We start from the raw sequence: 22,683 nt of genomic DNA, 5'->3' as shown, positions 1-22,683 counted from the left end.
GATTATGTGTTTTATTTAGTGTACACAACCCAAGCATGCGGTTCTTATATTCAGCTATTCAGGGAAAAATAAAATGAACTGCAGTGTTGCAGTTACGGATGGTATTCTGTATAGTCCATCAGTTGTATGCCACAGCGCACATCATTTCCTTTTATCAATGTTGGCATGTTTCTCTGACACTGACAGGCAAAACAATCGCATCAAAATCACGGCAGTGATTCACATGGAACTCTTTTCTTTTCTGTTCTGTTTCTTAAATGTGTTCAGACACAGAGATAACAAAAGACTTGTACTGAGGCTGAAAAACTGTCTAGGCCATTTTTTTTTTTCCATATAGATAATTGGTCTATAAGGGAGCTGATTAAGAATAAGGCCAGTTACTGGCATTACTATCGCTAAAAGAGTGCCAGTATTGTAGTTCATTTTCTGATTAGAAAACCTAAAGTTTTCTGAATTGTGTGCTTCAATTTAAACATGCAACGGATATCTGAAACATTTGAAGTCTCAGTCTGATGTAATGGCTTTACAGTTAAATGAGGGTGGGATTTTATTTATTTATGTTTATTTGTTTTGTTTTTTTATTACTATTCTAATGTTGACAAAAAGCTTGTCAATAACCAGTGCACACGCTTGCTCTCTTTCAGAGGCACTGAGAAGTGATAGACCCTGTGGTCCCTGTGAAAGAACTCCACCCCCGGCAGGTTGGCCACATCCCCCTTCCCTCCTGCCTCCATGTATCCTGAATCTACCACAGACTCCCCCGCTCGCCTCTCCCTTCGACAGACTGGCTCACCGGGCATGATCTACAGGTAAGCTGATGGATGCGAACACAGACGGACAGATGCAAACACATTTTGTCACATGTAAGTTCATGTTTGTCAGTCAAATTAAGTGTATGAATTAGTATAGATATTAGACATGAAAGATTTACCTGTGGGCGTTTAATCATATTCCCTCAGACGGTATAAAAGACAAACTGTGACGTCACCTATTGGTTTGTAAAGCCTCAGGATGAGTGGTTTCACTCTTGCCATCTGGCTATTTTAAAATCAGGTGTGATGTAGGGGGCGGAGCTGAAAGTCAAGCTACTTGCTCATTTTCTTACAAGTTAGCTAAAGCTTGGGTAATTCTTCTTTCTGACACAAAGAATGAACAGTTTTACCAAAATGAACAGTGTTTCAGTTAGTATGAACCAAAATTAGTCACTTCTATAGGACTGGAAATCTTTTTGCAAACACAGATATCGCCTATGGTGGTTATTAGAAAAAATGCAGGTTTAAGGCACTTGCGCTTTCTTTAAAATCTGTAGCCTGTGTTATTGTTACCGAGAAAGTAAGTACACAAACTGTCCCCCATTTCACATGCATGTACACAGTTACCAGTATTTCCAGTTGTGGTCAGAAGTTTACATACACTCATCATGGACATGAATGAGTTTTAATGATTTCTTTGAACTGTTCTCTTCCGAAGGTGGAAGGAGTGTACAGCATACATTTTAAATTGACTTTAAAAGGCAAGAGTTAGGTGCATTTTGGATTTTAATTTAATCCACACAAGGTCAAAAGTATAAGTACACCCCCACTAATGTTTGGTTATATGTCCCATAGGAGCCAAACACCTTTGGTAGCCTTCAGCAAGCTTCTAGCATATTTCTGGCTCGCTACGCTCAGCAAGCTCACATTAACCATCTGGAGTGACCTTCACAAAGCCCAGAGCTCAGTCCTATTGAAAATTTGTGGACTACAAATACTACTGCTGAGGTGGCTATAGTTCAGGTGGTAGAACAACTAATCAGAAGATTGGTGTTTCAATCCCTGTCTGCTCCAGTCTGCGTGCCAAAATATCCTTGGGCATGATAATAACTTATTAAGTTGCTCTCCGATGCATCCACAGATACCAAAAATTGTCCAGTCAAGGAGCAACTTGCTAAACAGTGGGGATGTATTCATGACCCTGTATGTGTACTTTTGACCCTGTGTGGATTAGAGAAAATCCAAAATATTTTCAGACTTGTGCACCCACTTCTTCTTCTTCTTCTTCTTCTTCTTCTTCTTTTTTCTTTTTAAGTCATTAAAGATGTAATGCTGAACAGTCTTTCCACCATGGTAAGAGAACAATTCAAAGAAATCATCAAAACCCCAAATTACCAAACATTCATGCCCAGCATGAGTGTATGTAAACCTTTTCTGACAACTGTATAATATGTGTGTGCATATATAACCTTTTACTGTTCTCTAAAAATGGCTTGTACACCTCTGCTAAAGTGAAATGGACACCTAATTTGTGCTATAGGGCACACACACACACACACACACACACACACACACACACACACACACACACACACACACACACACACACACACAGAATTAATATATATCTGTATCTTTTATCTTTTTTATATTGAAGTGATTTTAATCTAAAAATCTACATACTGCTAATGGAGAGATGCCAAACTGTCTTTCATTGGTCTTGTAACAGTGTAACAATAAAGATCTATTCTATTCTACTCTAATGGACTAAGTTGTGTGTTATCATGTACTATGGAACTTCACCAGCAAGTGGCGCCAAATACTCAAGCATTTCATTTGTTCATTTTCGTTAATCAGTTCTCTGTGTGAATTTAACATTGCATTCATTATGAACTGATAGGATGCAGGAGCTGTAATATTCTGCGATCTGCACAGCACAGAAGTTAAAGAGCACTTTTTGGATTCATGTAATGGAACAGTGGAAGTGGATGAGAGGAAATCTTTACCTACCATTTTTGTCTTTACTGAGTTTAACTGTGGTCTCTAACTAGCGCAGCTGTGCCTTTGAGCTTTTCACCTGTACTAGCTCACGTCCACAGTTTCACAATCATCAATAAGAGTCACTGCATAAGTATTGCATTTGACTAAATTAATGGCTTAAAATGGAGCAACAACTTCAGCTGCATTATTAGTGTTGCTTAATTTCTGATGATAGATGTAAAGTAATGCCATGGTTACACTGATGAAATATTGATAGCACATCTATATATTTTTTACTAAACGGTGTTTATTTTTCATCAGTACTTGTTTAATATGAACTTGCACAACAAAACAAAATGTACATGGTTTTTCAGTGTTATGTAGTCATGTAGATTAAGCAAACACATTCATTATGCATTCCTGCATAATGCTTCCATATAGCTCCCAACAAACAATGATTTATGATTTTAAACCTGGTGAAGGGTTACTGTGTAATTACTACTTTGGCCAAATAACTAAATTGTAATATATACTAATCAAAAATGGTAAATGGCCTGTATTTGTATAGCGCTTTACTTAGTCCCTATGGACCCCAAAGCGCTTTCAGGCATCCACCCATTCACACACTGGTGATGGCAAGCTACATTGTAGCCACAGCTGCCCTGGGGCGCACTGACAGAGGTGCCACCGGGCCCTCTGACCACCACCGGTAGGCAACGGGTGAAGTGTCTTGCCCAAGGGCACAACGGCCGAGACTGTCGGAGCCAGGGTTCGAACCGGCAACCTTCTGATTACAAGACGAACTGCTAACTCTTGAGCCACGATCGCCCCGCAGTAAAAAATGCTTCTAGTTCAGTTGTTTCATAAAACTATATTGTGTGTGTTAGGGGTTTTTTTTGGTTTGTTTTTCTTCCCCTGGTACTTGTTGGGAACAGTTTATTTCAAGGCGTAAGTCATGTTGCCTGGACTCAAAAGAAAATAAAGCATTAAGTATTGTATGTGTACATAGCTACAGTATGAATTTGTTATGATTGTTTTACGTTTTGTCCTCGAACTCGCATTAATAACGTCATCTCAATTTGAGTGTTATACATTATCTGTATACATATCCTCATTGAGCCAACATATAGAACAAACAATGTATTGGGAAAGCTCCTTATAATGCAGTATTTACTTTTGTTCCCTCTCCGGCTAACACTCAACACCATCTTAGTGTCTGCATCTAACTCTTTGCCACTGCTAACACTACTTTCCTTTCCTGCTTTTATTAACTAAAGCTTTCCTTTTTCCTCCTTTCCCTTGCTATCTTCAGCGCTCGTTATGGGAGCCCCAAACGACAGCTGCAGTTCTACAGGTACCTTTGTGTGTCTGACATTATTTTATTCTCTTATGTGTGCAGTGTAAATGGGTTTTTTTCTTAGTTTACTATAATATTAACCTTGCTGCAGAGACTTGCTGTTCTGATATTTAAAACCATACATCCATCCTCTGCAGTAGATAACACTTATCATCTACTATTTAGCTGGCAGTGCACTATCCAGTTTAAACCGGATAGGGGTGGTGATGGATTTCTTTGCAAGGTTGCGCATAAAACCTTTGAATCGACAATACTGGTCTTTAGTCTTTTTTTTCTTTTCCTTTCTTTTTTTTTTCTTCTCAGCAGTGACACCCACAGTCTCACTTCTCAAGCTTCAACATACAATTACAAAGTTTGTTTTACTGCCTTTTTTTTTTTTTTTTACTTTGTGCACAACATAATTTTTCCATCCATACTCTTCAACCTCTTTTGGACCCTTGAGAGCTGAACATGATGCGCCTTAGTCTAAAAAGCACATGCTATAGATGCAGAGATGATGGTATTTGGTACTCACTCCGACAGTAGTGAGGTTTTAGATGGTCAGTATTTAGGCTGCTTTACTGTAGGATCATATTTTATGGTCTCATATCAGGCCATATTCTGCTGATCCAGTTATAAAAACCCCTGACTATATGGATGTGCTTGTAATGAGCTCCCTATCGGATTTTTATCTTGGCGCCTTCTACATTTCTGTCCTTTTAAAGTGCAAATGGTCCCTCTAGCTGTTCCCCTGGCCTATGTGAGGGTATTGATTAAGCCCCCCATCTTCATTTGTCAATCACTCTGACAGCCAAACGGCCTTATGCTGGGAAAGAAAGTTTCATTCCTGTCAGTAATCTCAACATTGTAGCACACAAACTGCAGGACTGGGACCATGATGGCTAGTACAACTTCTACAGTGGTACAGATGTGCTCTGCAACCTTTATTGTTGGAACCCAGAATACCCACATTCATAAGGTCACTGAATGGTTTAATGGAAATAATGTGACTTTCATAGTCACAGTTAAGATCTCAACCCAGTTGAATACCTATTTGAGATTTTGGAACAATATCTAAGTCTTCACTGTTGTCATCAAAACATCAAATTAATTAATTGTCACGTTTCTGTAGTCATATAATAACAATTCTGCTACACACAATTGATGCTGTTGATTAATATAGCTGTTAAAAACTTCCTTGTATCCACTAGTGCATGACTGCTCTGTTTTAATGTGTCAAAATTTTCTTCATTTCAAGCACAAGCTCTACTTTGTGCATACTGTTTGCATCTACTATAAGACTTAGCCAGTCCAGAGCTGGACTATGATTATATACTGAACATGCTTTTTGTTAACGCAGCAAAACTGAAAAAGATCTGTCTTGTTTTAAAGCATTTGACAGTGTTTAGCGGACTGAGTTATTTCCTGGTAAAGGTAAAGATGGTTGACTGAAAGAGAAAATGTAAATGTTTAATTTAAGCATGCATTACAGACTTTCTAAGAATATGTGCTATTCAGATTTGTAACTGGAGTTCAATGATTTATTTATTTATTTGTTTGTTTATTTTTATGAATTTTTAGTGACCCTTTTAGTTTGATAAATGAAGTTGGATAATGTGTTACTTGTAAGATCCTTTCAAATGATACGTCATGTGCATATGGAAAATGACAACATACATCCCATCCCCGGGGGACTTCACATTTAAAGAAACCAAACAGAGTTATACATTAATGCTAAAATAAAGAAAATATTGTGTAGTGTTCAGGAGTCCATGCTCTAGTAAAAACGATCTGTTCCTTATTAGTAGTACTTACTTATAGTATTACTTATAGTGCAGTAGTGATTGTATGAAAACTTCCATATACAGATATGAGCCCCCCCTCGAAGTAAAACACTGCTTGGCTTCCAAAGTCGTCATCTTCAGTGGTGTCACTCATCTTATCTTTCGAGTCATTATGCCAAAGTAGCTCAGCAGGTAGATGGGTTCATAGTGGCTTTTTCAGAAAAATGTGTGACTACACAGTACAGAAAGAATGCATCCAGAGGCATTTGCATATTTTTCCAGCATATTGATGTGGATCACTTGTGTTTGCCACAATTGTGTGTGTTAAAATTGAACTTTAGACCTAAAATTTCATGTTCCCTTGTTCTTTGTAAGGCAGACACAGATATCATTGTTTAGTTCTGTGTTCAGGCGGTCATTATAGTCTAGCACCCTCTAATTTTGCCTTTGGACTCAGCACAAGGCTACTGAGATGTAGAGAGATGCTGCAAGGGTCCTTAACTGGTGTGGTTTTCATAAAGCCTTTGTTAGAGAGTACTTGAACATGCCCGGTGGTTTGTTCTTTTCTGTGCATACACATATAGTCTGTGTTTGCTTGACTGTGTGTGCGTGTGTGTGTGTTTATGTTTTGTGTGCGTGCAACACTCAGCCACTCATTACTGTCCAGCTCTTAGTATTCTTTCCTGTGGAACAACAATCAGAGGCTTTTAGTGCAAAAGCTTTGGTGAATAATTCAGGGCTGATATTATTTGCTGCGGTGAGCAGAAACAAGACGGGCCACTAAACGACATAAATGGATTTCTTCTATGAGATCTCACAGGGAGGGGAAGAGGAGAGGTGTTGGTTGCAGTGATAGACGAAGGTCCAAATGGTGAGGGGAGGGATGCACTCGCTTATTCACTAATTGGTTTAGACGTTTCCTAGTAAGACACTCCCAGTTTGGGTGGACCTGCTCCATCGCTGTCTGCAGTGTGTGTTTATAAGAGCAGACTGGCACTCCATAACCTCGCTCATGAGCCGACCTTCAAGAAATCGGGTGAGTTTGAGGAAAGATTTGCACTCATGATCACACGAGTGCGTGTGTGTTCTGTGTGTGTGTGAGGGGTTCGTGGACTGAAGAGTGTGTGGGTGTGTGGATGCATGCTGCCTAGCCTGAATTGTCTTCCTATATTTATGTCTTAGTAGTTTAAACCAGTAGTTTAAGGGAAGAGCCCGAGATATCATAATGGTGTCAACAATTTGACATAAAAAAAACAAAACTATATCAAACTCTCACTTATTGTTGATTTTGAGTTTGTCGATGATTAGTTGGTTTTATTGAGTTTGTTGTATATGGTGTGAGATTATTGCTTAAAAAATTTTAATTTTAGAATGAGGGTTTGTTCTTTGCGCCAAAGTGTGTCCAGATGCAAGGAGGCTACTCTTCAAGTGTATTTGTCAGTGAAATGTGATTTTTTTTATTTTTTTTTATTTTTTTGGTGGGGGTAACAGAGAAAGTACAATGACTTAGACAGAATGTAGTTAAGGATACAGAAAAGATCCGTTTGTAGTGTTGTAGGTTTTATTTAGTGTTTATTTATTTGTCCTATTAAATGTCACTAAATTACTTTTTTTTTTAGCCTTTTTTTTTTTTTAGCCTTTTTAAAAAAAAAATGTTTTTCAGCACCCATTTATTTACCACGTTGCTGTTTTGTGTATATCTAGTGTTGTTTCCTGCTTTCAGACCTATGTAGCAATAATGTTCATATAAAATTTCAGTCTGACAATGTGATACGTGGCTTTTACTGAGAAAAACTGCTTTGTGGTCATTGCTGACTGGTGCATTTGGCATTAAGTTACATTCTTGTAGTGATAGTGGACTTGATGCAGTGCTGCCCCCTGTTGATTAATTTCAGCATAATATTTTTCTTTAAGATCTGAATGATGCAGCAGTTGAATGGAGGATGAGGAAGGAGGACTGTGTATTTCCAAGGGGAGCAGAGTTGCCTTAAACTAATCTCAAGCACCTTCAATGAATCCCAGCTTTATATTAAGCATCTGTGGCATGTGTATATTCTGCAGTTGTTTCAAATTATTTTTTACATTTTATTCCAGTCCTGATCTCCTGCTTACACCTATTTTCAGTGATGTGCTCAACTTTATTGTGGGCTACTCAGAAAGCTTGGCTCTCCTTAATAGTCTTGCAAGAAGTTGGAGAAGGAATGTGCCCCCTCCTGTTGCTTGGTGCATGTTTAAATGCTTCCTCTTTTGCAGAGAGCATGTGCCCTCTTGCGTCCTGCTCCTTAATCACCAGCAAGTCACCTGAATGCTCCCTGTGTAACCCTGCCATTGTAAACCTGTCAGGGGAGGGTGGTGCTGGCTATGTTGTGCGACTCTGATTACAGGATGCATGGCCGTGTGCTGCCCCAAGCAGGAGTTCTGTTTTTTTTATGGGAGCAGGTGCTATTTAAGGAGGTGGCTGTCCCCTGTCGGCCCTTGCCAGCTTTGTCCGTGTCACTACTTTATTCTTCTCTGCACGAGTTGCCTCAGCATCAGAAGGAGGAGGCGAAGGAGGGAGGGGTGGCATGTTTGCGGGAGGGTACACCGGTGTCCCCCGGGGGGTTCCCGGCAAGCGCAAGTCCAGTTACTGTCCTCCTGAAAACCTGCAGATCACCAAACCGCCAGCGGCAGGCAGCGGTGTTCGGAAGAGCAGCAGCAGCGGCAGTGGCAAGATGCTGTCTATGTCATACAGCGAGAGCATCCGGAGCGGGATCAACCGCTACCACTCGGACCAAGGGCTGAATCAGCCACCGGTCAGGCCCACTGATCAGGCCGAGCTGCAGAGACTCCGGGAACAGAGGGTCGCCGCTCAGATTAAGAACATGGAAGACTTCCTGAAGATGAATGGCCTTGCCCTGGAGGAGTGTGTGTCCTATCAGACAGGCATGAAGTACAGGTAAGAGAGAAGCAGAGCTTGAGAGGGACTGAGATACTCACCAGACTGGGACAGTGGTGGGTGCTGAGAAGCTGCAGGTAAGAGCAGCTTTGCAGCTGGAATAGACAGATCAGGTGTGTGTCAGTGTGTGTGTGTGAACTTATAGCTGCTAGTGCTTCTGTCGAAGTTTTTTAAGTAGACAAATGAATTTCTGTCACCACAAACGTATATGTCTTTAGAAAGTGTTTATCTGCCGCTTCTTTGTTAGTAGCAGCACAGTGTTGCTGTGTCCTCTGGTCAGGCTGCATTCATGCAAAGGTACTGGGGCTCAGGTTTTATTTTAATAATCTAGGTCGGTGGCATATTTGCCCAACTGCATGGGAAGGACAGACTGCTCCGTAAGGAGTTACCTGCCCCCTTAAAATCTCACTCAGACTTCCTTTTCCTTTCCCTTGATCACATATATTTTGCCTTCTTCTTCTGTTAATCATTCCTGGTGACTGTGCAGAGAACTCTGCCTCACAGGCCAAACATGAATAAGTAACTACTTCAAGTGTGTTCAGAGTTACCTGGAGTTGCCAATTCTGCCCTTTTTAATATTTGATTTGACATTGTGTATTTGTTTTGGCTTGGGTAAAACGTATTAAATTGCAGGTTTAAATGTTTATAGAGTAATAATATTACCTTAGTCTGTTTCAGTGTGAAGTGACAACTGCCTTCTTGGCATGAGGACAACAATGCTGATTTCAAATTCAATTTAAAATTTCTATGATGTCCCTAATCTAAACAATTTAAACCTTCTGTGGTATATGAAAAATCCATCCTACATCACAAAAGCTTTAAATATTAATATATATGGTACCATGCAAAATATTATCAGATTATCAACAACACTGTATGCAGGCCTTGTAACACAAATGTTGATATTTGTCACTGTTGGTCCACAGACTGACAAAAGTAGAAGGCCATGACTTAAATTTTAGAAATATTTTTATTTTTTGTTTCTAAAGTGTAAGCTTACTTATTTAAGCACTTCTAAAAGCTGTAACAGGAAGACAAAAAAAAAGAAAAATTTGGACCATTCGCTCCTTTTGTTCGTGCCGTCTGCAGAGTGACAGAAAACTATTTTCTGGACTGTTGGGCTGACAGCAGCCGGTTTAGCGGCTGTTGTGTTGGCTAATATGGCCTGTTAAGCTGATGATGTTATTGTCGCGGACACGGATAGGTTTCATCACACTCAGGCACGGCTGCTGTTGTTTTTGACTCTGACCAGTGACTATGCCTGGCTGCTGTTACCGTGCCTGGGGTGAGCAGGTTTTACTGTCGTCTTCAGGTAGCGTTGTATGTCACCATATCTGGCATGTTACCTTGCCTGTAGTTACCCCCGTGTTGTGTAAAAGTCAGTCACTGATCCATGACAGGCTTAGCTGCAGCTTTGCGAGGATGCATGTAGACAGGGAGTTTAGTCATGCAGACGGCGTGTGCAAGTCTTTGAGTATCAGGATTAAAGAACATCGGTACTGATTGTAAGTTGTAGCATTACTATATGAGTTGTTGTTGTTTTTATTATTTATATTGTGTGCAGTCCAGAAGTCTTGAAATATATCTGTGGGATTTATTTATTTGTGCTGTTGTATTGAATCAATATGAATGGTTAAACAGGATCTCAGTAGACAGAGGAAATCCTGCCAGAATACTGTGTTTCTTGTACTGTGATCTCCTGCAATTCCTGTAATTAGGAGTGTAATTGGGTAAGCAAGTACACACAACCTCTGACTCAAACTCATCATTATTTCAGGTGTGTGGCCAATAAGGCCTCTTCACGCAGTCGAATGCTAATGAAGGGTGGATTGTTTTTCATCACAAGACAAGGGTGGGGTTGTTGTTTTTCCCAGGTTTAAATAAATTTAACAAATATCTATGGTCTTAATCAATAGACTATTAATATGTTCAAATATCCTTACTAACAGTAATGAACTACTGTTCATCTTGATTATGGGGATTTCCTCAAAGTTGTCAATATTGTGCATTTCAACTTAAGGTAAAAGGTTACTCCATTTCCATTATGTTGCCCTTGAAACGTAATACTACCACTCAGCAGGCCCATTTGGACACCGGAAAACTTTCCCTAGCGTTCATGTCCTCGGACTGAGAGCTAGCCAGTGGGTAAAGGAGCCAGCTTGAGCTCAGTGAGGCGAGACAGGAAGCCTGTGTATACGGAGCTATATGGAGGTTCACTGGATGAGTATAGATTTCTGGAGTGACCTAATACTAATGGACATAGTATTGACATCCACTGGGGGGTTCATACCTGAGAGTAACTGTTTCTTGATGTACAGTAAACCTTTCTGATTTGATATGGAGGATCGTTTTTTTTTTTTTTCACCTTTTTTTTTTTTTCACCTTTTTTTGTTGTGAATTACAACAGTTTGATTGAATCGGTTGGATAAAAATGCTGTGCTACATGTTATTTTATTAATGCCACATTGAACACTTGTTGGCCACCAGAGGGCAGACTGACATCAAAGCTGATAAAAGTGTATCACTGACACAGTAAGGTCAAGACCGTATTAAAAAGTAGGCATAGGTAATGCAGGTAATGCTGTATCAGTCACTTCCCTCTGTATAGATTTGGCAGATTTAAAATTTCTTAGGTGAATGTTTGTCTGTAGTTTCTCTTAGGAAAACTGCTTATAAATGCCAAACTTCAGTCTCCCACTTATCTATTTTTTCTATCTACTACTGTGACCAGATAGACTAAAGCCACACTAAGTCAACCACTTCAGCATGCAATTCTAAAATGAAGGGGGGGAATCCAGCTTCACTAATGAGCAGTTTAAGTGTTTGGTTTAAAGATGATTTCTATGCAACTCTTTTAATTTGAGCGTTGCAGAAGTTTTTTGAAAGGGAAAAAAAACAAGAATTTTATTTTTGTGTATATCAAATTTCTCCCATCGTTGGAAAAAATTGAAAAGCAGATCTCGGTGTAGTCATTGCTGTCCACCTCAGTCATGTAAAAACACTCTTCTAGATGTTTTGTTAATAGCAACAGATACCCACTAGGTGGTGGAGATGTTCCACTTTCATAGTGAAGTTGAACAGTAGCACAGATGCCTCTCATTGCACTTGATGTTATAATTCAGTCACTGAGCACAGTGAGAGCATCACTCTTTGCACTCCTACACTGCTGAACATTATGTCCAGCTAATGTCTGTCTAAAAAAATGTTTAAGCATAGCTTGGTATTAAAACCAGAACAACAGATAACTAAAGCAATTTAAAAAGCCAGCCTATGATGAGGTATATCACAGTGCTGGCAGTAATGGTAATTTCTTTTCTTTTGCCTCAAAGCATTATAAACCATTTATTTTTGATATCCAAACATTTGTGTCTCATTCTTAACCCACACACTCACTTATTTTCCTCTCATGCGCATGCACAAACCTTTTTGGTGATGAAAAGGCAAATCTGCACAGAGGCAGTCTAAACGCTTATTTTTGTTCTCAATTTCAGGGCATTGCGGCATGTGTATCAGCCCGGGCATCTGTGACGTTTTTCTTCAAGCAATCCCCTACTCAAGTTCTAAATTTAGCAACAGGCTCGTATCCACAGCTGCAGCTGGAGGGAGATGAACAGGCTGAAGATTAACCTGTTCATCAACTGTTTTACCTCAAGCACGCTGCCTCACAGACTCAATTCTTTGATGAGGGTCATGCTACAGTCACAGGGATAGCAGCTGTTGTTTCGGTACTTGGAGTGATATGGATTTGGTTTCCAGTAGTGACCTCTCCAGTTCCTCTTTGAGCTATGCCCAGCTAGCCTAGTCTGACAGCTTGTCAAAATGTTCTAGTCAGAGATATAGCGTGGGCACAAGAAGTGAGAATGCCGGGGATTACACAATTGTCTTTTGCTTTGATTCATGTTATATTTTCATTTAATAGTCATTTATAGCAGCAAAACCCAGCTAAAGACCATAACTTGTGACATGTTAGTACATTATGTTTTTTTGAATATCTGGTATTGAAAGTTCTTCATTTAACAATACCATATTGCAACACAGTAAGGTCATCATATGGATTTTCAGCATTGCAGCTATCTAGTATGTAGGCTGTCGTAGATAATTACTCTTCTGTCTACTAATAACTGATTATCAGCTTTGTCAGTATAGATCCAACACAGTAACCAGCTGGTATTCAAAGACTTTGAGTGATTTATGCCACAACATAATGAGCTACTTTTATAGAATTACGAGCAGAATAAAAAGTTACCTCTATCAATAAAGGGAACAGCTGTGACCCAGGATATTGACTGTGACCACGAATTGAAAGGTCAGTGGGTCGGTCCCCACATGTTCAGTCTGAATGTCAACACGTCCTCAAAATATTGAAGCCCCTGTTGTCATTTGTTTGCGGGTGTGTGGTGTGAGAATAGAAGATAGTCTTGAGTGAATGTGGCTCGCTGTTTAAAGCACCGTAGAATAGCTCTGTATAAAAGCTGTCAGTTTGAACTTTGATGTTTGTCAAGAGCAGTCTTAAATTAAGTAAGTGCAAGCCTTATCATTACCCTGTTGGACAATATTACTTTTATATAGCCTCTCTAGTTATTCACTATTTGTTAGAACGTGTTTTGAATTGTTATTACAAGCAGGATTATTTTGACTGATTCCTTTCTAGTTGAGTACTCTCTCATTCCTAATAACACCGCCCCGTTACTGTTACTGTTCTGCAAGTTAAATGGTAGGAACCGCCTGACATCTGTGGCCCTCCTCCATCATACTTATCTGGAAACCTTGCAAATGTGTTGCTTTTAATATTTAGTGATTATGCTTCTCCGTTCACATTGTTCTTTCTCCGCTATTTTGTGTCCTAACTATCTCAGCAAAAGTGTTTTTGCATTTGTGTTAAAGCTGCCAGGGATTAGTAAAAACCAAGTAGTGACAAGAGATAGTCCTCATGGTTTTAGACACTTTAGGATGTAGTCATTTTGCATCCTTTTAAAAATTAAGAACAATATTTGGCACACAAATCCTAAACTGTTGAATTTCATATCTAAATAAAATGTTCTCATAGAACCACGACCATTTCTTCCTGGTAAATCTCTCACTCCAGGTCCATAGGCAGCTGGAATAATGATGGGTATAAGACTTAACATTTAGTGTTACACGCATATTTTTGTGTGCCTCTATGGTTTGGAAATGCTTAACCAAAAATGTTTTTCATTCAAAGGGTACCCTATCCTAGTAAAGACTGAAAGTTCACTGAAGCTTTTAGTACATTTCTGTGGTTTTGCGATTGCTGCAACTTTAATGCATGGGGACATTTTCTGTTACACACCTGACTGACTTTTCAGAAACGCAGCAAAACTGGGTCCTCATTTGCAGGTGTTGCGGTATTATAAAATGTAAATCTCAGCTTTGACAAAATTGTCAGCTTACTTTGTGTTTAATTAAACCTTCAGAGCACATTTCTTTGTGTTGCTTTATGCTAGGACACTTCCAGGCCTTTTCCACATATTTGTCATGGTTGTAGTAGCTAAAGGTATGTGACTATGCTTTGCTCTGTTGGTTTGTCTTTTGCTTTTTAGAACAGTTATTTAGTTTCTATATCCACTGCTGCCTTAGTCTACTTATTCAAGCCTATGGATTTGTAGTTTACCTCAGAATCTTGTAATTTTTCTTGTTTTCTGCTGATAATATTTAACATTTGTGTATATTGCGAGCTATCATGCACTATATTTTTAGTTTATTTTTATAGACTGAGCTCTCAGGCAGAGAAAGGTTTGGCCTGTCAGGATGCCAAGATTGGGGATTTACTAACAACTGTCTGATAATATTATACTGCTTTATGTTCTAGGGATACAGCCCATTCAGGGTCAGCAAATCAGCAGCCAAGAATAAAATACAAACCATCTGTTTCATAAGCTCAGTTTAACTCCTCAGCATTTGTGTGACAGGACCATCAAATGCTTAACTTTGAGTGGCATTTGCTCGAAAGCGATGGTCTTTGTTGGTCTTAAGATCTGTGGATTTTCAGAGATGTCACAGTGCTCGTAGATAACTTAAAATGGGTCTCCAGTCGCAGCCTGTTTTGCATTTTATATGTCAGTGGATTTTGTGATATAATTTCAATGCACGTGTTAAATACATAAAATTTGCCAGGCAATTTCATCAGTATAGCTGCCGTTTGGAAGCAGAATGCTAGGCTCGAGTAGTACATCCTTCCATTGAAATGTGTGCAGTAGTGAATATTTCTGCCTAGCAACACTTGGCTATGTGAAGATTTCCTTAGGTATGACAAATGCACACAGGCAAGCGGGAAGATTTCCCATTGAACAGACCAGATTATTCTGCTTCCTCATCTCATCCCCTCTCTTGCCTTCTCTTTCCTACCAGATAGTGTGTAAATCAGCTATGTTTGGTTTAAGCACACCTTGTTACTCAAATTATGGGTTTGAAAGCCTCACATGGCTGTGAAATCGGTACTTGGTTTGTTTATTCCACAATATGCTCCAGAAACGTGTTATTTTGTTTTCTAGACAAGTATACAACCCATTATACACATGAGCATTGTACATGAGATGCTAAAGTTACCATGTGCCATATTTAAAATATAATAACGTGTTTTCCTGCAGAGCATTTTTTAAAATTTTAAATTTGAGCCACTATGACTATATTACATAAGAACAGGGATTTCCTGTCCTCTATTTTTTGATCGTCTTCTGCTCCATTAGACGTGTCAGCGGGGACAGCTGAAATGACAACTCCTCCTGAGCCCAGCTGTCTGCGGGGAATCTGCCATGTTCACTGGAGAATTAAAAACTGCAGCACTCGTTGCTCGCAGATGTGACCATCGCTCTGCTGTTTCCCCAGGAAATCCCAGAATCGCCAAAGAGCTAGACCTAATTTTCTACATTTCTTTGTATTTCTGTGATGGCTATTCCAAATCTCCAGTACATCTTTGTCACAGTTGAGTTCATTCAGACCATGAAACGGTAGAGAAAGAAAACAAAGTCTTGATGCTAATATAACACATAAAGAAATTGGAATACTGCTGTTTAATTACATCCTCATCATAGTGACTCAGTTAGAAATGTTCAGACACAGCCTCGGGATGCATTAAGCTGTTAGAAAAGCATCTGTCGATCAACACTGTCAATCTGTCTGACCTCACTTCTCTTTCCATTAACTCTGTTAAGCCCTTTCTCACACACACACACACACACACACACACACACACACACACACACACACACACACACACACACACACACACACACACACACACACACATCATCTTGGGGATGCTATACTTTTCACATGGTTACTCAAATCCTCACAAGTGTGTGGAGTTAAGTTACATATGATACAGGTGTGGCCATGAGCTGAGATCCCTGGTTAAGCTTTTGTAAATTAACAGTAAGATACTGAATGTGCATAGAAGAAGTCTGAGAAAGCATGAGATGAAACGCTTAAACTAGTTTTGACTTGATATTCTTAAGCTATATTCTGATTACCCATCTTGAAGGACTGGGTAATCAGAATATAGCTGGATAACAACCCTGTTTAATTGTACGCTTAAAGGGAATCCTTATCTGTGTTGTAGTCCTTATAGATGACTACAAGAAGCCTTTGCTTGCTAAACTAGCTTGGACGGATTAGGTCTATAGACTTGCTAGTTTACGTACCGATCTTGACTCGGCGCAGACTGTCTGCCCCTGAAAGCGAATTAGTGAAAGACTCCGTGTAACACTCACGCCAGTGACAAATGTCAATTTTGGAGGTCCCTTTCCCCTTTCAGCCGCCAAGGGCATTCTTTGTATTTTGTGCTCAGTGTGTGGAATTGATTTGGAGAGCCAGTGCCTATTTTTAGAGATAAGACTGCAGTTGTGCCGAAGAATCAGTGCTCACAACCGTACCCAACAGTACTTCTGTGGTCAGAGAAATTTCTGATGTTCCGTTCATTAAAGAAGTTGTCTTAGTTGCAGTATGTCTGCTATAGTTTGGAAGAAAGCAGTTGCCTGAGCTCCTGTACGGCCAGAACAGACTCCTGAGGCTTCATTATGGCATAGCAATATCGATGGGCCTAAGCCTCTTTCTGACCAAGGCTGTTGAGTTGAGCAGAACATAGTCAATAGTTTTGATTTTGTGTGTGTGTGTGTGTGTGTGTGTGGTCTTTTTCCAAGTTTTAGTAATAAAGGACATAAGATTGTAAGAAGCGGAATACATTTTTATAGCCGTTTGTGTGTATTTGCAGCTGTTACATGGTAAATTTGAAACTGAATGTTGTTCTTCAATCTTTTGTTTTCTTTGTCGTCTCTCGCCTGAAAAAAGGTGCTGTTATTGGTTTTGGCGAATTTTAGTCGACTGCAGTCGTGATCAGGGAAGCACACATGTTCTGCTCTGAACATTCAGCTTATCTCTCCTCTTCCTCCCCCACACACACTGAATGAGGGCCGTAGCAGTCCTCTGCATTCACTCACTGTGATATTTTAGACGCTCAGTAGATTTTCTTTTTTTTTCTTTTTTTGATATCCTCAAATCAGTCACTTAATCAAAGCGAGGAGATTAAGGCCCCCACACAAGAAAGGGCACTGTAATAAGATTTGCTCAGCACTGCTAACTAACAACCAACTACTGAGTCCAGATCTAACAGTAGGAACTTCAAAGGTTTTCAGGTGTTGTTTGGTTGTTTCCTTTAAGCATTAATCCAAAAGTAGCTCTTTACTCCTGCAGAACAGTTTAACACGGTTGGAGCCACCCTACTGTGTTCCTCCTAAACATATTGTCACTAATTAGCAATTTAACAGCCACACTCTAAGGCATTATGTGAAGATTAGAGTTACTTATTTTTAGTACATCATCTGTCACGACTGATTTATCTTGCAACAAACAATGAGTAGAAGTTAATTCATTATAAATGTTCTCTGTGATGAATGAGTACAAAGCAGTTAATGCTCAGGCCAGTTTTTGCTCGATAATGGTGCTGGGGAAAGAACCCCGATGAAAGTGTGCATGAAAGACTGCAGGAGATCCTGAAAGTGCACACATTTGTTCAAAATGACTTTGACTCGGAGTTCATTACCAAGCCAGTAGGCAGTGTGACCACTGCAGTGCAATTTGATGCGTCATCCAAGTGAAAACTTGAGTAATGAATTAAACACTGAGGTGGTTTATTAAGTTATGAGTAACTGATGAAGTCTTCCCCTTTGGCATTGTCTTGACTCTGCTGCAGAAGTGTTGCATGTTGAAAAAGTGGAACTAGGAAGTCTTTTTTTGTTTTTTTTCTGAAGAAAGGATTTACTTATCAGCTCTTCACTTGGCAGCAGTAGGTGTATACTCCTAAAATATCTGTCAGGCATGCTCACAGCAATGCCTGCTAACATTTCTTAAAGAGAACAGTCATGTCATCATGCTGTGATTAGGTGTCAGTCATAGTTGATGATTTCTTTTTCTCTTCTCCTTCTCTCTGGGCTTTTGGTCCTTTTTTTGCTTTCCAGATATAGTCAGAAGGAATAAAACACATACTGCCAGTCTAAAGAAAGTTGGCAGATGTGCCTGTGGCGAATTATTAAATCATAGTAAATGTGACAGGCGTGATTTATTGGATTGAACATATTTTTTGTTGGTGTATTTTTGTAACGGTTCGTAGATCCTGTTGTATTTGTTAATTAGAAAGCGTTGGTGTGTGTGGTGTCATTTTTAGTTTAGACATCTTACAGGTCTCTTAAAATGAACATTGAAAGTTGCAGTGTAGTTTTGATGGTGGGAGTTGGGCAGTCTGCAGAAAATGGCAGGAGGTGCAGTAAGATAAATATGATTATAGAGGATTATATTGATTCCTTTTAAAAAAACATGTGGATTTCTAGAATTGAATAAGTAAAGTGTTCCCACTAACTTCCTGTGACTCTGGGAGTTTAGTCAAGGTTCAGTGTACATGTAAAGGATGATGATGATGATGATAATAAATTTTTATTTATGAGCATCTTTCAAGTCACCCAAGGTCACTTTACAATAGGATAAAACACTTAGTAAAACAATGGCAGAATAAGAACAATAAAACAAAAGCACAAGATAAAATTAACAAACAGTGGATTCACAGTGAATATGCAGATTTGAACAGATGAGTTTTGAGTTGGGATTTAAACTGGGGGAGAGAACCAATGTTTCTTATTTCTGGGGGCAGAGAGTTCCACTCCACAGCCTGGGAGCAGAGCAGCTGAAAGCTCTGCTTCCCATGGTGGTGAGGCGGAAGGAAGGTACAGTAAGCTGGATAGAAGAAGAAGATCGAAGTGAACGGGCAGAACAGGTAGTGGTTAACAGGTCAGAAAGGTAAGGAGGAGCCAGGTTATGAATGGCCTTGAAGGTGAGCAGAAGAAGTTTGAAAATTATCTGGAATTTCACAGGGAGCCAGTGAAGTTCCTGAAGAACAGGGGTGATGTGCTGGTAGGAGGGGGTTCTGGTGATAATGCGAGCAGCAGAGTTCTGAACCAGTTGGAGCTTATGGAGGGATTTTTGGGGGAGACCATGCAGAAGAGAATTGCAGTAGTCAATACAGGTAACAAGACTATGGACAAAAATGGACGTAGACTGGGTGGAAAGAGAAGGAAGCAATCTGTTAATGTTACGTAGATGGAAGTAGGCAGAACGGGTGAGCTTATTGATGTGAGATTTATAGGAAAGTGAACTGTCTAGGATGACACCAAGGCTCTTAACCTGAGGAGAAGGGAAAACTGTGGAGTTATCGATGGTGAGTGAGAAATGGTTTGCCTTCAAAAGGTTGGATTTGGTGCCAATAAGGAGGCTCTCAGTTTTATCCTCACTGAGCTTTAGAAAATTAGAGGTAAACCAGGATTTTGACTCGGATAGACATTCTGTAAGGGAGGAAGGTGGGAGGGAGGAATCAGGTTTGCAAGAGAGATATAACTGGGTGTCATCAGCAAAACAGTGAAACTGAAGATCAAATTTGCGGAAGATGGTACCTAGAGGGAGGATGTATATTATGAAGAGACTGTGTCTGACAGCGTAAGCTCGTGTTCCCGGCCTTTCCCAATTGTCAGTACCTTCCACATGTCACAACTCTTGGGAGTCCTGGAGTAGAGCAGCGTGGATTGTGGCATCATGTTTCTACCACAGTGGTGGCAAATGCATAAACCATACCCTGTGCTAAAGCGGTGTCTTGGTGTATTCATCTGCTCTGTTAAAAATGAGCAGACATTGATGGTGAAGGGAATGTCCCCAAATCTCTTCCCTGTCACCCTGACATTGAGTATGATTAGTATTTTGTCACTAGAAGGTCCCTCTATACTTCTCACTGTCTTTGTGGCAGGAAGGAGCATTCACAGAAGGTCATTTGTTGCTTGTTTTCTCTGCTTTCTGTCCACAGTGTGAAACTTAAATCAGATTTCAGTTCAATTAGACCACCTTTTCCCCCTCAGGGCTCTATTTAAGTCTAGTAGACCAAAAGGTCGCCAATCTAAGAATAGAGCTGTCAGTTAGCAGCAGCCTGTTTGCTGGATTCCTTTGATGGAGGGTTTCTTCGTTGACTGCTTTACTATACGTGTCTGCTACTGATGGCATCCCTTTTAATTATCTCCTTGGCACACTCGCTGATCCACTCAGATAAGCTTCAGTATTATATTACTGAGAGTGTGCTTCTCATCTACTGTCTCACCAAGCTGCAGTCAATGTGCTGTTTACTTTTCAACCTGCAACCATTATCGTGTTTCTACTGTTCACTCTTGCATGTTCCTCCTCCGTTCACCTGAGTGTGCCTGTTACTGTTAATCAGATCAGTTTCTAATACGTGGTGAATATAGATGAATTGATGACGTTTTGTTGTACTTAATCAGTTCATTCTTGATCAAGCTGAATTTACAGCAGTACACGGCTATGTGCGTCACATGCCCGTCTTATATTGTCATAGATAAAGTTGCATAATAAATGTTTCATGGGCAGTTGAACAGACCCACGTGAGAAACCCCTTTTCTGGGGCCATAGGCAATGCACAGTCTTGAGCATTCATCCTTCCTTTTTTTTTCTCCTGACAGAATAACTAAATGAAATCACACTGCAGGGCAACAGACGACAGATAGAGAGGAGCACAAAAATGCACCACCCTGTCTTTGTAGAGCTGCTGTAAACACACAAGATTTCAGTGCATTGCTCTCTCACGCTGCCGTGGCTCTCTGAATATTCCTCCTCTTAGCTTCTCTTCATATCCCTCCCACCACAGCCCCCACCCCCCCTCGCTCTCTCTCTCGCTCTCTCACTCTCTCTCTCTCCCCTTCCATCTCTCTCCTGTGTGCACCGTGCTGCTTTATGCTCAGCACAGGGCATACAGATGTAAGTTTAATCCAGGCAACAGTGAGAGGTGAATATGAGGTTGCCCTTTTACTAACATGCAGTAGTATTGAGTCGAATATGCATCAGCCAGCGTAATTGCCGAGGCGGACCTAGAAGGAGAGATGAAAACCTCCTGGATCTGTGTGTCGTGTTTTATTCTTTCAATCTCTCTGTGTGGATCTACGCGTTGCTACTCTTAAAGCTTGGCACCAAGAGGTGCAATCTTTAGCACTAAGCTCAGTTTTAAAAAGGAAATTCCAAGACTCTGAATCTGCCTGCAAGCTTCTGATTAATAGAAAAAGCAAGAAGAAGACACCCGAGACAATCGAGGAAAAACTTAGTGGAGAATCAGCGTTTTTCTTTTTTTTTCTTTCTTTCTTTCTTTCTTTCTTTTTTTGTTAATTTTATTATTACTTTAAAAGAAATTGTTGCTTTATCCACTGCATTGTGTCAGACTTGAGTTTCATGTCTAAAGTCTGCAGTGACTGCAGGTTTCTATAATGTTTTGCTTGAATTTGGACTTCGTTTGCCAGGACTTTATTTTCACCTGATCAGCAATCCATCACCATTTTCACACATTTCCTTTGCCCTCCCACCTCTTGTACCTTTTGTTTTTGTTTTTTCTGCAACATTTTGTGCTGGACAGTCACTCTAGAGACTGGGCAGTGATTTCTTGCAGAGGCGCAGTGTGAAGCTCGATTCTTGTGAGTGAACAGTCTCACATTCCCAAGAGGATCCTTGGGCTCTGCACCTCTTGGTGTTTTCCTCTCCTTATTCATAAAGAGGAGAGTTTAATTAAGGAATCTGCAGTTGGGACAGTCGGCCAGAAGCCAGGATGCAGGTGTCATTAGTGTGCACGGATCATCGTGGAGGGGTAAGCCGCAACACGGAGGACCGGCTAAATCGACAGAATGCCAACAGCCCCAGCACAGGCACCCGCAGCAAGTTCAGAGCAGTGGCGATGGTGGCTCGGAGTCTTGGACAACTCTCTGTGCAGAGTGTGCCTTCCTCCAGCGAGCAAAGTGTGAAGACTGGCATGAAGTATAGGTAGGGCATGTCTTAACAGATTTGCATCTGGCTAAATACCAAAACTTCAAGACATTCAGCATTTAAATTGCCACATCCAATCAAAGCAGATTTTGAATGATGGTGGCTGTCAAATTCTGTGACTCTACCAAGACTACTTCACCAAAAATGGATGTATTGTTTTCCCCCTTGATGTGCTAATTTGTTTTTGTTATTCCTTTCCGATTGATGACACCTGCCATGAGTAAGTTATCAAAATCAGTTATTTAAATTTACCCAAAACTTTAACTATTGAGCAATGAAGAAAGATTGTAGTTTTAACTGATTTTATTTCTATTTAAGATATACTGGAATACTCCCTCTGTAGTTAATTACTAGTACTTTCTAGTATTATCTCTAGTGCACTACTTAATACTTAAAACTACTTAAAACAATAATATGGTAGTTCCATAAGTATCACTGCAGATTGCTTTTAACTTGGTGTAACTAGGTTGATTGTATTTCAATTCACAAACTAAATAAACTGATGCCAGTTGTCAATTGTTATGGAAA

The 22,683-nt window shown here is 40.0% G+C and overlaps 1 protein-coding gene across 5 annotated transcripts in view; it reads left to right on the top strand.

The window, feature by feature from the left end:
• Positions 1 to 22,683, top strand: part of kcnab2a (potassium voltage-gated channel subfamily A regulatory beta subunit 2a) — a 100,908-nt gene that overhangs the window by 39,072 nt on the left and 39,153 nt on the right. For 2 of the 5 annotated variants that reach the window (XM_085456923.1, XM_085456925.1), the window contains exons 2-3: positions 645 to 809; positions 4,045 to 4,086. In XM_085456923.1, coding sequence (XP_085313049.1) covers positions 733 to 809; positions 4,045 to 4,086 — 119 coding nt within the window. In that variant the 5' untranslated portion in view covers positions 645 to 732. Of the gene's footprint in view, positions 1 to 644; positions 810 to 4,044; positions 4,087 to 8,416; positions 8,788 to 21,100; positions 22,153 to 22,683 lie in introns of those variants that run through there. The other 3 variants (XM_085456926.1, XM_085456921.1, XM_085456922.1) reach the window with 3 other exon arrangements.

Source organism: Copadichromis virginalis, linkage group LG5, assembly GCF_057382275.1.
Source record: "Copadichromis virginalis isolate Kocher_CV1m ecotype Utaka linkage group LG5, C_Virginalis_male_GT1.1, whole genome shotgun sequence".
In the NCBI taxonomy this organism is placed as follows: domain Eukaryota; kingdom Metazoa; phylum Chordata; class Actinopteri; order Cichliformes; family Cichlidae; genus Copadichromis; species Copadichromis virginalis.
The sequence above is the reverse complement of the archived record's forward strand: the minus strand, read 5'-3'. Positions and strand labels throughout refer to the sequence as shown.